The sequence below is a fragment of the Sapajus apella genome, unplaced genomic scaffold, assembly GCF_009761245.1.
Source record: "Sapajus apella isolate SASKATOON/1434 unplaced genomic scaffold, GSC_monkey_1.0 scaffold19, whole genome shotgun sequence".
Classification (NCBI taxonomy): Eukaryota; Metazoa; Chordata; class Mammalia; order Primates; family Cebidae; genus Sapajus; species Sapajus apella.
In genome coordinates, this window is record NW_022436959.1 from 10,105,376 (window position 1) to 10,122,298 (window position 16,923).

At 55.4% G+C, this 16,923-nt stretch overlaps 3 protein-coding genes and 1 long non-coding RNA gene across 7 annotated transcripts in view; 3 read left to right on the plus strand and 1 right to left on the minus strand.

Annotated features, from left to right (window-relative positions):
• The first annotated feature begins 595 nt into the window (after window positions 1–595).
• Window positions 596–4,835, plus strand: HOXA9 (homeobox A9). Its single transcript, XM_032286922.1, has 2 exons — window positions 596–2,368; window positions 3,413–4,835. The coding sequence occupies exons 1-2, from the start codon at window positions 1,789–1,791 to the stop codon at window positions 3,649–3,651; spliced, it is 819 nt and encodes a 272-aa protein (XP_032142813.1). The 5' UTR covers window positions 596–1,788; the 3' UTR covers window positions 3,652–4,835.
• A 5,554-nt stretch (window positions 4,836–10,389) lies between these two features.
• HOXA7 (homeobox A7) lies at window positions 10,390–13,570 on the plus strand. Its single transcript, XM_032286933.1, has 2 exons — window positions 10,390–11,149; window positions 12,076–13,570. The coding sequence occupies exons 1-2, from the start codon at window positions 10,771–10,773 to the stop codon at window positions 12,381–12,383; spliced, it is 687 nt and encodes a 228-aa protein (XP_032142824.1). The 5' UTR covers window positions 10,390–10,770; the 3' UTR covers window positions 12,384–13,570.
• On the minus strand, window positions 11,375–16,882 carry LOC116557438. Its single transcript, XR_004271517.1, has 2 exons — window positions 15,597–16,882; window positions 11,375–14,991 (listed from the first exon to the last, which is right to left on the minus strand). It is a non-coding gene; the product is annotated as an uncharacterized LOC116557438 (long non-coding RNA).
• HOXA3 (homeobox A3) overlaps window positions 14,909–16,923 on the plus strand; it is a 45,313-nt gene continuing 43,298 nt past the window's right edge. For all 4 annotated transcript variants that reach the window (XM_032286923.1, XM_032286925.1, XM_032286924.1 and 1 more), the window contains exon 1: window positions 14,909–14,997. The gene's annotated coding sequence lies outside the window, so the exon portion shown is untranslated. The remainder of the gene's footprint in view (window positions 14,998–16,923) is intronic.

A 16,923-nucleotide genomic window follows, 5' to 3' on the forward strand; every position in this document is an offset into this window, starting at 1 on the left:
AGAGAGAGAGAGAGAGAGAGAGAGAGAGAGAGAGAGAGAGAGAGAGATGGAAGAGCCGGAGGCCGCCAACCTCACCGCCAGGGAAGTGGGCTAATGAGAAACACACTGTTGCAGCACAGGATCCACACGTGAATTTGATTACTCCTTTTCTAGGAGTCGCTGCTTTCTGTTAGGAGTTGGGGGGGATCCTTCCAATTAACGGAGTGGCTACTACCTTTTAATTTACCCCTAACGGGTGAGAAATAAACTTCCCCAATGTGGCCAGGCCGAGGAATGGGACTAGAGTCTATGCCCTTGTGCCCTTCCTCGCTCTAATTTCCAGCCCTGGCCTTGAGCTGTGGCTACCCCTCTTTGGATCTTGTACCTCTCCACCGAGTCGCCAGGTCCCGTAGGTAACCAAGGCGAGGCCAGGAGTAGTGGCCAGAAAGGGAGGCAGGAAGGAGCCCTGAAAGGCTCACAGGGCCGCCGACAGGCCACAACTGTGCGGCTTCCCAGCCACCTCTCTTAGGCGGGGCTGCCTTTTCTGAAGCCGAACTGGCCTTCCATTGATGTCACTTGCTGAGTTTTTGTTGTTGTTGTTGTTTTGTCTTTTTTTTTTTTTTTTTTTCCCAGCTGGGGTTCAGGGAGCGCGACCAGGCTTGCAGCCCTCACGGTTAGGGCCTCTAGGTGGAAAACAGGGCTGGGTGGCCAGCCTTCTGCCCCTGGGAATTCTGATTCCCAGCTGATAAAAAGGGCGGGCTGGGAGCGCGTGTGCTCGGAGTTGAGAACCCCGGCCGAGCGCGCCCCACAACAAACCAGCCTCTCAAACCCTTCGCCTTGGGGCCTCTTGCCGCTATCCTCCGGCCAGCTCCTCAGTGGGGTCCTCACAGGAGGAGCAAAGGCGAATTTAAGGGCTGCCCAGGCGAGCGTCGCTCCAGGCGGGTAGCCGGTGGGGAGCTACACCGGCGGTGCTCCCTGGATGCCGGTTCCTGCCTGGAGTGCCCTGGCAGGGCAGGCGGCGGTTCCATTTGGGACAGATACTGCGTTGAATTTGACTTTTTGAGGCCAGGCTAAACTCACCTCTCCCGGACACCGCAGGGATTATTTACAGGGAGCTCGCCAACCAAACACAACAGTCTAATTTAACCTTTCCAAGTCCTCGTAAATTTTTACAGCTCGGAGCCACGGCGAGGCAAAAGAATCTGTTGGTCGTTCCCGACTTCCCGCCAGCCTGTGTGGCTTCTGAAACAATAACTCCTTATGAAATATCATAAATATAGATTTAAATACAGTAGAGCGAGAATGCGATTTGGCTGGTTTTTTATGGCTTCAATTATTGTCTAATTTTATGTGAGGGGCTCCGCTGGCCGCAATAGCACGCGGGACCCGCGCCTTCCTGATGGCGTGATTAATTGTGATATAAAATAGTCCGCTAAAGAAGTGTGTGCATGGGGTGGGGGGGCAGGGGAGAATACAGAGGCAAGGCCATTTGATCTTTTAATCTTCGTTGGCCACAATTAAAACAAACCCGATCGTAGAGCGGCACGATCCCTTTGCATAAAAACATATGGCTTTTGCTATAAAAATTATGACTGCAAAACACCGGGCCATTAATAGCGTGCGGAGTGATTTACGCGTTATTGTTCTGCCGGGCGGGCACGTGACACGCGCGGCCAATGGGGGCGCGGGCGCCGCCAACTTATTAGGTGACTGTACTTCCCCCCCTGGTGCCACCAAGTTGTTACATGAAATCTGCAGTTTCATAATTTCCGTGGGTCGGGCCGGGCCGGCCAGGCGCTGGGCACGGCGATGGCCACCACTGGGGCCCTGGGCAACTACTACGTGGACTCGTTCCTGCTGGGCGCCGACTCTGCTGACGAGCTGAGCGCTGGCCGCTATGCGCCGGGGACTCTGGGCCAGCCCCCCCGGCAGGCGGCGACGCTGGCCGAGCACCCTGACTTCAGCCCGTGCAGCTTCCAGTCCAAGGCGGCGGTGTTCAGCGCCTCGTGGAACCCGGTGCACGCGGCGGGCACCAACACTGTACCCGCTGCGGTGTACCACCACCACCACCACCACCACCCCTACGTGCACCCCCAGGCGCCCGTGGCGGCGGCGCCGGACGGCAGGTACATGCGCTCCTGGCTGGAGCCCACGCCCGGTGCGCTCTCCTTCGCGGGCTTGCCCTCCAGCCGGCCTTATGGCATTAAACCTGAACCGCTGTCGGCCAGAAGGGGTGACTGTCCCACGCTTGACACTCACACTTTGTCCCTGACTGACTATGCTTGTGGTTCTCCTCCAGTTGATAGAGAAAAACACCCCAGCGAAGGCGCCTTCTCCGAAAACAATGCTGAGAATGAGAGCAGCGGAGACAAGCCCCCCATCGATCCCAGTAAGTGTCTCGTCCCTTCAAATCCGCCGCCGCCGCCGCCTCCACGCCGGCCTCCCGGATCTGCTGGCCCGCCAGCTTTCTCTCAAGCCTGCCTTCGTCATCGCTGGGAACCTCCTTAGTTGGGGCCGGGAGCCAGAAATTGGTGTTTGGGACGCCTCGGATAAGGTCCCAAGTCCGGAGAGCAGTGAGGAGCCGCTCGCAGGGCTGCGGGAGAGTAGGCGGCTGCTGCAGCGACAGGGAGCGGGGTGGGCACTGCACTTCGGGCTGAGCCAAGACTGGCCGCCCCTCTCCTTGGCTGCGCGGGCCCAGGAGCGAGATACTTTGGGCCATTCTTCGAAAGCAGTGCAGCCGAGAGAGCCTTTTGTGCGACTAGATTATTTGCGAGCGGCGGCAGCAGGGCAGCCGGAGCCGGGGAAGACGCTGGGGAAGACGGCGGATTCCCTCCACTTCTTGCCTTCGGCCAGTGGCGGCGTAAATCCTGCTAAGATGAGGCTGCGGGCGACCGGGGCCACAAAGGTCCCCATGCCAGATTATTCAAATAAGCCAGAGACGTGATCAACTGCCTTGGGGAGCCTAGCCGGCTTGCCCAGCTCCCAAGGCCTTCCAGGAAGGTCAAATAAGGAGTGAGGCGTGTAGAGGGAAAGGTGGGGAAGGGAAGACAAGCCAGTGAGCAGGAGAGAGGAATTCCATTCTCAAAAGGCCCTAGGCAGCATGCTTTCCCTCTGCTTGGCAAGAAGGAAATCTATTTACAAATTTCATTCTATACAGCGTTGGGAGAGTGGGAGGAAGGAGAGGGGGGAACAGGAGGACGGAGTAAGAAAAAGGGTCTTGGAGGGGAGGGGGCGCCGAAGTTTTACTGCGTGCAATTGTAAGTGACCGTCTGTGCGCCTGTCAGGGTTCCGTTGTGTCCAAGGCCTGACTGCCTTTCCTAACGAATTCAGCGGAATTCTGCACTTAGGCCAGAGACCCCACCCAGGAGGCTCCTTTGCCCCCAGCAGGGTGTGCCTCTCCTCCTACTAAACCCAGTGTCTCTCTTCCCCACAGATAACCCAGCGGCCAACTGGCTTCATGCACGCTCCACTCGGAAAAAGCGCTGCCCTTATACAAAACACCAGACCCTGGAACTGGAGAAAGAGTTTCTGTTCAACATGTACCTCACCAGGGACCGCAGGTACGAGGTGGCCCGGCTGCTCAATCTCACCGAGAGGCAGGTCAAGATCTGGTTCCAGAACCGCAGGATGAAAATGAAGAAAATCAACAAAGACCGAGCAAAAGACGAGTGATGAGTGATGTCGTTTGGGTTTATTTAGAAAAAAGAATGAGCTAGAGAGAAAGAGAAAGAACTGCCCGTCCCCCTTCCGCCTTCTCCCTTCTCTCACCCCCATCCTAGCCTCCACCGTCCCGCACAAAGCGGCTCTAAACCTCAGGCAACATCTCCCCCCCAGGCAAACCCTGCTCAGGCCGGCTCCTAGGCCTGCCGCTTTGATGGAGGAGGTATTGTAAGCTTTCCATTTTCTGTGAGACAAAAAAAAAAAAAAAAAAAAAAGGGGGGGGGGGGGGGGAATTCGTGCTGATAGCTATGTGTGCTAGGTTGTACATATTTTTTAAAAATCTACCTGTTCCTGACTTAAAACAAAAGGAAAGAAACTACCTTTTTATAATGCACAACTGTTGATGGTGGGCTGTATAGTTTTTAGTCTGTGTAGTTAATTTAATTTGCTGTTTGTTCGGCAGATTGCTCTGCCAAGATACTTGAACACTGTGTTTTATTGTGGTAATTATGTTTTGTGACTCAAACTTCAGTGTACTGGGTGATGCACCCGTTGTGATTGTGGAAGCTAGAATTCAATTTGAACTCAGGTTGTTTATGAGGGGGAAAAACAGTTGCATAGGGTATAGCTCTGTAGTAGAATATGTCTTCTGTATAACTAGGCTGTTAACCTATGATTGTAAACTAGCTGTAAGAATTTCCCAGTGAAATAAAAAAAATTTTTAAGTGTTCTCGGGGATACATAGATTCATCGTTTTCTTCACATTAGAAATGCGAGCATTTTAGTCTCTCCATGATCTATAGTCCTGTCTTGTCCATTGTATATATAATCTATATGATTAAAGGAAATATGCATAATCAGACAAGCCTGAATATTGTTTTTGCACCAGATGAACAGTGACAAAATTCGGAGCTATACATATGTGCAGAAGGTTACTACCTAGGGTTTTTGCTTAATTTTAATCGGAGAAAATGAATGCTGATTGTAACGAAGTTAATTTTATTGATAATAAATTATACACTATGAAACCGCCATTGGGCTACTGTAGATTTGTATCCTTGATGAATCTGGGGTTTTCACCGGACTGAACCTACACTGTATATTTTGCAATAGTTACCTCAAGGCCTACTGACCAAATTGTTGTGTTGAGATGATATTTAACTTTTTGCCAAATAAAATATATTGATTCTTTTCTATTTTCTGCCAGTCTGCTCTTTGTACCTTCTTCTCTGGGTCAGGGGAGCCTGTGTAGAGTCTCTGGGTAGGGGCGGGCTCGGGTAGGGAGAAAGCCCCAATTTTGCCTCTGTTTTGCTTTCTGGAGCGGGACCTGCCACAACCAGTCCGCGGAACTAAGCTCTCCCAACCAGGCCAGCTGCCTGGCGGCGAGAAAGGCTGGGAAACCCGGCGGCGGAGCCAGGCTCCCGGCCTTGTGTCTATGTGCCGGATGGCGGAGTAGCCCCTGAGAAGCTGGGTTGCGCTGGGCTAGCCAGCAGCGGTGGAAAGACCACTATTCCACCTTGGTGCCCCCAGGAGAATTCACAAACTTGGGCCTTCCTTAGCTTGGTGGGGAAAAGGGTGAGAGGATGGCAGGATAAAGAGTTGGGGGCCGCCTTCTAAGCCGGCTCTGCAGAGGGAAATAGGAGCCCCACCCGACCAACGCGGCCATGCAGGCAAACATTTTGGGGGCTTGCAAGGGAACGAAGCCCAGCATCCTTGCACCGCGCACCACCCGCAGCGTCCTGCCAGCCTGGCCCAGGAGAATCTGGGTCCTGCACTGCAAGCCCCTCCCGAGCACAAGTCCTAACAGAGGCAGGGCTGGCTGAGGCAACTGAAGAGCCCCAAAGCGCCATAAAAGAAAATGAGGGCTGTTACTGTTTATGGGGTGTAAAGGGCTGCGGGGGTAACGGCCACAACTTAGGAGGCCTGAGCGCTTTCCAGATGTGGCCGGAGGGTTCGGCCTCGCTTCCCCTACCACGCTTTGCTTCTCTCTTCCTTCCCCCTCCCCCACGCCACGACTGCAGCAAAGTTGGCTGTGTTCTAAGCTTAAAAGGGGAACCAGGGCGCGGGTGGATGCGGCAGCCCCTAACCCCCACCCCCACCCCTCCGCCAGGTTGGGACGCCCTCTGTTGTTGCAGACAGAAGGAACTTCAAAGAATAGGCAGTAAGAGTGTGCCATAAAGGCCGGGTCTGCGAACTGTCTGGAATTCGGTCCTTAACGAGTTTACAACTGTCCAGCCCCAATTAGGCTATTCCACCAAAGCCCTTTCATTTGTTCATTTGTTCTGTCTGCCGCCGATAAAGCGGCTGCGGAAACAGCTCTTTTATTGGCATTGCCTCCTCTGCAGTAGATTTCGGGCTCCATGCAGACTTCCCGGGGACTAGGCCCGCGCCCCTCCTTTCCGAGTGGGGTGCTGTGGGCTCGCCCGCGGCTCCCAAAGCTCCGGCACGGCGAGGCAGCTGGGGATGCAGTACCGAAAGGCGGCCAGCAGATGGCAGTGTGACTCCACGCAAGAGGCTTCCGAGCCGCCATCTCCCGCCTCCGCGACCCTGGGGAAGTTCCTAAGATGTCGACTTGACACGAGCCTTTCTGGAATGGGAGCCCCAGATTTTAGTGAACAGCCGCCCTATATTTTCAGTGCTGCTCACTCCTGGCTAGAAGGCTTGCTGGGAAACAAGGACTCGGAGGGAGCTTGCCCGACCCTCCCCGCTCACGCCTCCCAGAGCGCATCCCGAGGGCCCAAGGCTGCCCGGCTGCAGCTGTCCAGGCGGCCGCGAGGCTGCAGCTCCAGGCGCGGGCGCGGCTCCAGGGTCACCGTCCTCAGCCGGGACAGGCCTGACACAGCCAGGCGCCGGGGAGCCCCGGCTGACTGACGGACACTGGAGAAACGCCTGCAGCCCCCAGACCTGACGACCGCCCCAGAGTGTGTGCACAGGGCGTGACGAGGGCTCACTCCGTGACCACGGGTCCCGCGGCCGCCCCCAACGCCCCCGAACCCTGCGACCAGGGTCAGGACCCAGCGAGCCAGAACCCAAGACAGAGCCAGGACCCCGGGGACTCGGCCGGCTTGAATCGAGGCCGTAAAATTGGGCGGTGAAAATTGGGCGTAACGGCAATCTCGGTATCTGTCCACTTAGGTCCAGGGGCCGAGCCGAGTTGGCTGGGAAGGAGAATCCCGGGAGACAGACCAGGAACTGCTTTATTTTTTTAATTTGATGTTTAATATAACGATCATACCGTAGCACCAAAAGTGTCGCTCACGGCATGGAAGCCGCCCGTGCTGTCTCTGGCTGCGGCACGTCCTCCGCTGTAGAGGAACCGAGGCTGCTCTTGCGTCTCCTGCTCAGGGGGCCAGAAGGGAGGGGACCCCAATCCAGGCCCAGCCTCTCCTGGACCGCAGGCAGGGAACACGCTGCGGGTTCCTCGGGTGCGAGCATCAGCCACGGATGTCGAATGGTTCCAGAGGGAAAATGCAAAAGCAAACAGAGAACCTTTCGAAGCGCCCCGGAGGCCTTTGAACACGCGGCACAGTGCATTTATTTGGGTCGTAATAGTCTCCGCCAAACCCACAAAATGTTTACGACCCGCATCTCCGTGCTGTACATGCTGTAAAACTGGGGACTGGATTTTGGCTTAAGTCTCTCCGGGGTGTTTCTTCTCTCTCTCTCCTTACACACACACACACACACACACACACACACACACACACACATATACACACACTCTCTATCTCTCTCTCTCTCTCTCTTCTTTCTCTTTGTCTCTCTCTTGTCTCACATATATGTATATATATACGTCGATATTACAGACACACGCCTTCATTATATTTCCGTATATAGTTTCCCAACATCTAATTGTAAGAAGGGTTTTATAGCTTCTCCAGGAGTCAACCGTGGCTATGTATCCAAGCCGTAGATAGCTCTGTTTACGCAACTACAAATAAATGGTGAAGTCGCAGATCTATGGATGCAGAGAGAAAGCTCAATTTGTATAACTACAAATAAACGAAGTCACAGATCGGTGGTGACCGCGTCTGTCCACTGATCACGGAAGCCTCAGGTAGGTGCAGGCCGCCAGGGTCTCCCAGGCCTGGATGGACTGTTCAAAGGCGCCTCCCCTGCCCTTGGCAGGCTGGTGGCTGGGAGGCTGCTTTTCCTCTGGGAAGCCTGGGAGTGGCTTCCCCGGAGCAGGCTTTCACGCAGGGAAGACCCCGCACCAACTCAATCTCATTTGCACCTTCGGGGATAGGTTTGTCTTTGCGCCCAGGCCAGGGATCACTCACTAGGTGGGGAACAGATGCAGTCCCTGAGAGACGCACGGGTGGAAACCTTAAGAGAAGCAATTCGCCAACCACCCAAATCTCTAGAAGGCGCGATTCGCTGCCTAGAGCTGACTTTGCCCTCTTAATTTAATTTAAATATTGGACTATTTGGTAACAAGAAGTAGGGTGAACACACTCTGTCAGTAGGTAGGAAGGAAGCTCAGGGAGAGCAGTGGAAAATGTCTATCTAAAGATAGCTCGGCTGATTGGAAAAACCCACCTACATGTGCCTGCTTCAGGCCGAGGGTGAACGAGTATTTCTGTCAAAATTATCTCACATAACCTAGTACATTTGTGTCTTTTCAGTCAAATAAGTAGAGAACCAATGAATAGAGAACACGCAATTAAAGAAGCCTTATTGAAAGCCTGATTTTATCCGTCCTTTTCGTTTTAAATCAGACCACAGAGTGCAGGGAGAGAGAAGCCTGGAAACGAAAGGGAGGTTTCGGTGTCCGTAGAACTTGGCCCAGTTGGCTGACTTGGTTCCAGAAGGGCCGAAGCCTTGCGGGCGGTATCCAGATACTCTCTGGCCGGGGCAGAGGGGCAGTGCGTCCTGCCAGAACTTCTGGACGCGCGCCGGACAAAACCGGGGCAGGGATCAGCTGGTGGCGAGGGAGCCCAGCCCTCCCTTGGCGAAGTGCGTTCCTTCCCACGATCCCCGAAATCGCTCCCCTCTCTGGCTGTTGGACTGGGTAGGTTCTACTTCAAACACCAGTGCTGTCGGCCCCTCCAGCCGCTTGAGTCTAGACAGACGGCGACGGCGGCGGGGGCCTTGGTCTTTTCTCTTTGCGTCTTGCTCTGTGTCACCCCAGGAACAATTTATTGGTCTAAAGCGGTCTAATTCTGCCTCTTTGATCTCCTAGCCTTCTTGTTTGCTTCATCTTCCTTTAACTTTCTTGGGTTTTTATTTCCTTCCAGAAGGCGATGCGATTGGGATTATTTAGGTTTTTTCTTTCTGTCTTACTCCCTCTATTCTCCAGCAGAGACACGGTATCATCTGATCCGCCATAAAGGGCATCTCCGGATATCGTCCCCCGCCCCCTAGGGCTTCTATGTCCCCGCAGGAGACAGCCCAGGGCCCACCTGCCCCAGCAGCCCCCGCCTTCCCACTCAAGCCCCGGTGGTTCACTGCGCAGGAACTGGGGCTCCCTGGCATCCCGATCTGAACCATCCCTCCACCTTTTGTGTTCCCGGGACCCCCTGAGAGGGTGCGGTAAATTGGTACGGCCTGGACCCTCTGAAAGTGATGGGAAGTGCTTTGTACACAAGGAACTAAACTCTATAATTTACCGGAGAATTTCCGGGGCAATTCCATTGTGAGGTCGGGTTTATGGTATGTAATCGAGCTGGGCAGTAAAAGGTGGCCGGGCTTCCAGGGCGGCCCAGGCAGTTTATGAGGCGTTTAGGGAAAGCGTTCTCCCCACCATCCTCCACCGAGCCGTGGCGTGGGCAGCAGGGGCTTCAGCTGGTCCAACACGGTGCAGGGGTCGGAGGCCTGGAAAGGTAGGAATTGGAGTCCTGGATGGAAGGGACTGAGACCACTGTGCGCTCAGCTCTGTGTGAGCTGGTACTTGGATAGGTGAAGCCTCCACAGCTGGGTGGCCTTTGGGGGGTGGTCCCCTTATTTGTTTTTGGTGTCTTTAAAAGAAATGGAAGTCCACATAGGGTTGCAGTCCCCAGACGCCAAAAGCCCTTCTCCAAATCGGCTCTAAAGCATGTATTGTTCCCAGGCACCCAGGCCCACGATGTGGAGGCCTAAGGGTGGATGAGGCGAAGGCTGCTGGAAGCCTTCCAGTGTTGGGAGTGCCTGGAAGGGTGCGGGCCTGAGATTTCTCCAAGCTGGGGAAAACAGCCCTGGCTCCCGTGCGCCTGAGGGGGACTAGAAGTTGTGGCAAGGACAAAGGAATCTTTAGCCATTTATTAGTCTCTTGGAGCCAGCCAGGTGCCCAGGAGCGAAGGCACACTGCCTGCAGCACTACAGCGTCCGGGAGGAGGGAGGGGAACCCCACTTTAATAAATCTGTTGGCAAATGAGGCTCATTAATAGATAAATATTTCACTGCTTCCTTTAGGGCGGATAAACAGTGTGCCGCCGATTAAGTAAAGGAAGCTGGAAGACGTTGACTTTATTCGAACCACATGGTTCCACTTTGCGGTGGCATTCTCGCTGCAGCTGCCAGCGACGCTGCGCCTTCCCTGTCGGGATCCGAGTCCAAGTCCGGCCTGTCGCCCACCAGCCCTGGGTGAGGGAAGACGGGCAGAGTCGATCTGCTCATAGCTGAGTCCTGTCCACAAGGCCACCGCGGGGCAGTCTGGTGCGCCGGGACAGAGACCCTACCAGGGGCTGGGCAAGCGGACAGGAGAGGGACGGGGAGGATCCCCAAGCTTGGTCTAGGGCTCACTAGCAGAAGTGAGGGGCTGCGCGGGGCCAGGGCTGCGCGGGGCCGGGGCCGCCCGGCGTTCGCAGACCCCAGTGCCCGCGTTGGCTGCCAGCTGGGCGCCCCCGCCGAGCCTCCGGGTCTTTTTCTGCAGGACGCGCCAGGCCCACCGAGCGCGGGCGGATTCGTGGGCCGCATATTTGAGCCTCTTCCCCTTCCATTCTAGGCGGCCGCGGGCCCCGCGGAGAGAGACCACCTGTGAGGGCTGCTGAGATTGGCGGAGGCGGTCATGTGGGCGGTCACGTGCTGCGGCGAGCTCCGTCCAAAAGAAAATGGGGTTTGGTGTAAATCTGGGGGTGTAATGTTATCATATATCAAGCTACCTCGTAAAACCGACACTGAAAGCTGCCGGACAACAAATCACAGGTCAAAATTATGAGTTCTTCGTATTATGTGAACGCGCTTTTTAGCAAATATACGGCGGGGGCTTCTCTGTTCCAAAATGCCGAGCCGACTTCTTGCTCCTTTGCGCCCAACTCACAGAGAAGCGGTTACGGGGCGGGCGCCGGCGCCTTCGCCTCTACCGTTCCTGGCTTGTACAATGTCAACAGCCCCCTTTATCAGAGCCCCTTTGCGTCGGGCTACGGCCTGGGCGCCGACGCCTACGGCAACCTGCCCTGCGCCTCCTACGACCAAAACATCCCCGGGCTCTGCAGTGACCTCGCCAAAGGCGCCTGCGACAAGGCGGACGAGGGCGCGCTGCACGGTCCGGCCGAGGCCAATTTCCGCATCTACCCCTGGATGCGGTCTTCAGGTAGGCGCAGCCGCTAGACGGGCCGGGCTGGCGGAGCGGGAGCGGGGAGCGCGGCGCTGGGTAGCGCGGAGCGCGGGGCTGGGAGAGCGGATCCAGGCAGTTGCGAGCCGGCAGCCCCGTGACTCCCGGCGCAGCCTTTCTGGTTTTAATTAGAGCGGAGGCGCCATTGCTTGGAGCCCATAGCATTGTATGTAAATGAGGCTCATAAAACTTTTTATGGCCCAATTAATGGGTTCGATCCTCGTAAATTTATTTAACTCCATTTGCCTTAGAATTTTAACGTTAAGTTTGTTCGCTATTCTCTCTCCCTTCTCTGTCACCCTCCCTGCCTTTCTTCTCTCCCTCCCTCCACCTCCTTTTCCTTGCTGCCTGGCTTTTCTTTCTCAAAAGCCGGGAGAGCCAAGCCCTCCATGGCCTCTAATGCGACCCTGTGCCCGGGGCCATTTCAAGATGGGCGTGAGGAAATGAAGACAGAGGGTCGGGGTGCCCTAGGAAGGTCCTGGGGATAAGGGCTCAGGCTGTTGGGAAGGGTCGCCCACTTGCTTAGCAAGGCCTGGGAACAGCCGGGCTCATCTTTGAATGGCAAAAGTGCAGCGTCTCCCGCTTGCCCACACTCTATATTTACAGTTTCCCTTTGTCAGGGGAAGCAGGACATTGTGGACGCTTAGCCGGCTGGAAAGGTCCGTTGTAAAGTTGGGTTTCTGCGCCTTTGCTCATTACAGAGCTGCCTGCGCGTCTGGCCCTGCAGTTCGGGTCTTTCCCTAACACTCTCCCTCCTCCCCTATCTCTGTTCGAGGCCTGGGGCAGAGGGGGATGCCCGCCTGGAACTAGGCCAGGAGGAAGGTGCGGGCTCTGGGACAGCAGCCTAACGAGTGCCCTATCTGCTTGTCTGTCCTGTGTTCACGTGTCTGCATGTCTGTTCTCAGGACCTGACAGGAAGCGGGGCCGCCAGACCTATACGCGCTACCAGACGCTGGAGCTGGAGAAGGAGTTCCACTTCAACCGCTACCTGACGCGGCGCCGCCGCATTGAAATCGCCCACGCGCTCTGCCTCACCGAGCGCCAGATCAAGATCTGGTTCCAGAACCGCCGCATGAAGTGGAAGAAAGAGCATAAGGACGAATGTCCTGCTGCTGCCGCAGCTCCCGAGGGCAATGTGCCCTCTGCCACCGCCAGCGCTGCCGCGGACAAGGCCGACGAGGAGGACGATGATGAAGAAGACGAGGAGGAATGAGGGGCCGAGCCGGGGCCCTTGCTGCACCGGACAGTCGGAAAAGCGTCTTTAAGAGACTCACTGATTTTATTTACAAAAATGGAAAAAATAAAAGAAAATGTAAAAAAAAAACAAAAAACAAAAAAACAGAAAACCTAGTCCCCAACCTGCATTCTACCCTCCCCATCACCCACTCCAGCTCCCAACTTTTCTGGACTGAGCGGCCACAGAGACTAGGTCGCCTTGGATTCCCTCGTCTCTGACGACCCCAACAGACACCCCCAGTCCCAGGCTAGCCAGCCCCGCGCTGGCGCGGCCAAAATACTACCTAGCACAGGCCTCCGCTTGAGGCACCCCCAAACTACCTATGTATCCAGCCCCAGAGGGCCTCCATTCCCAGGAAGCCCCTATGTATCCCAACACTGGCAGACACCCAGCACCACCCTCCCAGACCCCCAAGAACGTGAATCTCAATACTACCTACTCCCCTAAAACTACCTATTTCGTGCTGGCTGGCTTGCCTGCTACCTAGTGCCGACTGCTCCCAGGAAAGACCCCTGCTGCTTATAGCTGGCAGCCTTTGGGGTCCCTGAGGCTGCCCTGAGAATGTGCTGAGGTCCAGGACCAGGGTAGTGGCATCTATTTAAATTGAAAAATAATATATTTATTCCAAAAAGCATTATAAGTGCTGCACCCTAGAATCCCTCCTTCTCTGGCTTGGCACCCAAAGTTCAGGCCCATCACCCCCCACTTCTGGAGGGGAATGTTCCTGGGCTGGCTGCAGACCTCTGGGTTAGCTTCTGCTTAGTAGGACTGTGGAGATGCTCCCATCTTCACTGTCCTTTCCTCTGGCTCCCCTATCTTGCTGTTCAGCTGTGTTAAATATGTACACCCTGACGTTTCCTATAATAACAAATACTGTATATTTGAACAAGATTTTTTGGGTCATTTCTATAGTCTTGGAGTTCATTTGTAGGGCAGCGTCTTGACTTGGAAAGAATGTGTTATTGGGGTGACTTTGTAGCATGGTGTGTTGTCTTGAGCTAACTGTAGTGAGTGGGGAGGTCCAATGCCTTCCTCAATGCCCTTCATCTCCCGTGTTGTCCTGTATCTCCCTCAGCTACATCCTGGGGTTCAGGGAAGGCACACTTCCCAGCCCAGTTAACTGTGTTTTATGTAACAGAAAAATAAAGATGCTTGGTGACAAAGAAAAATGTGGACTGCTTTATCCAGAGGGGACGTGAAAGGGGAGGTGAGCATGGCTGGAGGGCAAGAGGCAGTGAGGAAGCAAAAGTGGGGTGGCTGACCTTGTGATGGTCCAAGTGTTGGGTGCCCATGTATTGGCGTCATGTCTCTTTGTATGTATTTTGTATGTGTATTTGTATGAGTATGTGCTTATTTTTTCTGTATGTATCTGTGTGTGTATTTTTTCCTAATTCCACAATTGCGTATATTTTAGTGTCCATAATTGGGTGCATGTGTTTCTGTGTGTCCATAATTGCATGCCATTCTGTACCCACAATAGAGTGTATGCCCGTCCCTGAGTGCGTAATTGTGTATGTGCCTTTCTCCGTGTAGAGACGTTTATCTGGTTTTTGTGTGTGCGCTAACATCTAGATTCCTTGAAAACGGAATCTTCGGTAGATAGGTTATGCTATGAACCTCCCTAAAAACCTTCATAAATTCCACGAGGAAATTTCAAACCCACCCTTTCCTCTAAGACTGCGCAGTGGGTTTGGAAAGGGGCTTTACGCAGCGACTGATTCCGGATTTCGCAGGCGCCCTGAACCCAGCCCCAGGCTAGGAAATGGGATTTTTAAGGCCCCCACCCCGCCTGCAGCCGAGGCGAGGGCGCCCCAGAGTCCGACACTGCAGTAGGTGGCGCGGGTAGGGGCTAGTACCGCAGACACCCGCTGGGTTGTACTGCCAGGGCACGGGCAGGGGCGTCTGGGTGCGGGGAAGAGGCGAGAGGCGAAGGGCGAGGGATTGTGGTGGCAGCTCAGAGCATCCTGTGTTCTGCCGGTAAGACCTCGTCTCCAGGTTCCTGCCTGGGTTGGGCCCGCTTCTTAGGGCTCTTTTAATAAAACCCGGCCCAAAAGGGTCTATAAAACCTGAGGCCCCTAGTCGGGGCGGCCTCAGTGGTAAGATGGCGCCGGTGTAAGAGCTGCCTCCTCTCAGTGATGGGGAAAGGGTCATAAATCCGTTGTTGTTTATGAAAATTTACAACTTTGCAATACAACTTTATGAGTTGTTCGGCCCTTCCATTGGCCGCTGTCGGTCATGTGGATGGGAACCGTGAACATGAACTTTTTTATAATTTCCCTTGCGAGAATAGAGCCGCATTCTTTTGCTCCGCTCCATCCTGCCTGCTTCGGAGCTCTGTCTTCCAGCCCGGCTCGGCTGCGCTTTGTCCGGCAATGGCGAGCGAGGGAAAGCCCAGGCCAAACCAGGCCTGGTGGCTCCTGCTGGAGGTGGGGCGCGCCCAGTTCCCGGCGCCTTGGCGGCAGCTTTGCAACTCACAACCTGGCTAATTTCCTGCGTCCTCTGGCACCAGGAAGGAGGACAATTCGTCTCTCGGGCTGCCCAAGCGACAGCTGTCAGAGGGGCAGGAGCTTCTGGGAGCCGCCATCTGAAGGTGAGACATGTGGGGAGGAGATAGGAGCAAAGGTGGTGAGGTGACAGCCGGCAGCGGCAGCGGTGGGAGAGGGTACCCAGGGAGGCTTTAAGAGGGGCATACTCCCCATCACCCGTACTCACCCATTCACACTCACCCCATCACACACCACAACCCAAACACGTCCACACACACACAGATACACACACACACACACACACACACACACACACACACACATTTCTCTCCCCTCCTTGGCTCGCCTTGGCAGTAAGTGCCCGCCTTCCCTCGGCCCTCCGTGGCGCAGCGCCCAGGCACAGGGCAGCAGCCCTTGGGTCTTCTCTCTCCTCTTCCCCAGCGAACCCGTGAAGCCCAAAATGAAGTGGCCCGCATTCTGTGTTCCCGCTAGCCCCTTGGGTTTGGATTTTATTTCCATTCATGGCCTAATTTGGTTTTGTTGGATTCTCCAAGAGACCATTCTCGACCTGGGAAGGTGGGAAGAGGTGAGGGCAAAGTGCATTAATCCACTGGCATTTTATTAGCATCATCACAGTACTTTCTATTCCTGGGAAGTGGTTTCAGAGAGAAAGATAGAATGGGGAAAACAGACAAAAACTTACTAATTCGACCAGAGTTCTCCGCTCGTTGCCGGCTTCCCTTCGCCCAGTTTTTCGATGAGAGAGGTGTCTGAAGTGCTGGGAGAGGGAATAGGTGCGTGGGTGGAATTCTGTGTTGGAGGAGAGGATGGGGTTAATTGGGTGTTACTTGGTGGGAAGTTTCGGTGCAGAGGACGTTATGGTGTTAGCGCGGGTGGCAGGGGCCCGCAGCTAAGGTGGAAAGAAGGATGCAAATCGAGTCTGGGCGGTAGGGGGACCCCCCCCAATCCACCTTGGCGCAACGGACTGGTGACCGCACTCCTCACCTTCTGCGAGCAGGGAGAGGACTGTAGAGCTGCCGGGGAGGAAGCGCGGAGGGTGCTGCTGGCGGTGGCTTTTCTTAGCGTGGAGGCTCGAACTGTAGCTCGGCCTAGGTGTGCATCAGACCAGATTTGCCCCAGGAACTCCCCGGACAGAGACAAGAAAGGAGCCCGAGGTTCTTTTTGTTTGTTTTTGGTTTGGGTTGTTGTTTCCCCATCTTGAGACAATATCTTGGTATGCATTAGATAAAGAGGAAGGGGCTGTGGATGTTTGGGACGTTCCCCTGTGCTCTGGGTGCGCTCAGAGCGGGTAAAGCGGCGTATTTGCATCCTAGGGCCTCTGGCTTCCTGACTGCGGCTGCCGCGGGCGGATTATTTATTGCGACCGCGCTGGCGCTCGCTGCTGCCACGCTGTGGCGGTCGCCGGGACCGGCGCCAGCCGCAGCCTGCCTCTTACAGCCTGGCCGACTGCTGTAGGGCCCCTCAGAGATTTCTAGCAAGCAGGGGAGAGGGGGACGAAGGGGGACCTGGGGGGCGATCACCCTGAGCCTATTTGGCCGGGAAATCTCTCTGCCTCGGCCACCCCTGACCGCAGCTGGACGCCGGTATAGACTCGGGTCCTCCCCCTACGCCCACTCCAGCACCATGGAGACTGGTTGCACAGGCCGCCTGGCACGTCACGGCTGCTTCTGTCCAAGCTGCGGGTCCCAAGGCGCCCTGGGGGCACACGCTGGTTCAGGGAACGCTCTGGCTTTGGAACTGTGAAATCGGAGAGACTACCTGTAGTCCTGAGGCCTGTGGGCCTGGCTGCCCTGAGGAGGATTGGCTATGGCAAAGGAGGCCGGCTTTGGTTCCTGGCGAGGGCCTGTGAATGGCAGAGGCCGCACCTGTGCGCTGTGGGCTGTGGCCTGGCTAGCGATCTGGCTGGACTGAGGTGGCCTTCAAGGTCCCACACCTACATAATCTCAGGCCACCCTCCAGGCTGGCGGAGGTGGAGCTGTTCAATGTGCAACCAGGGCAAGGGCAGACAG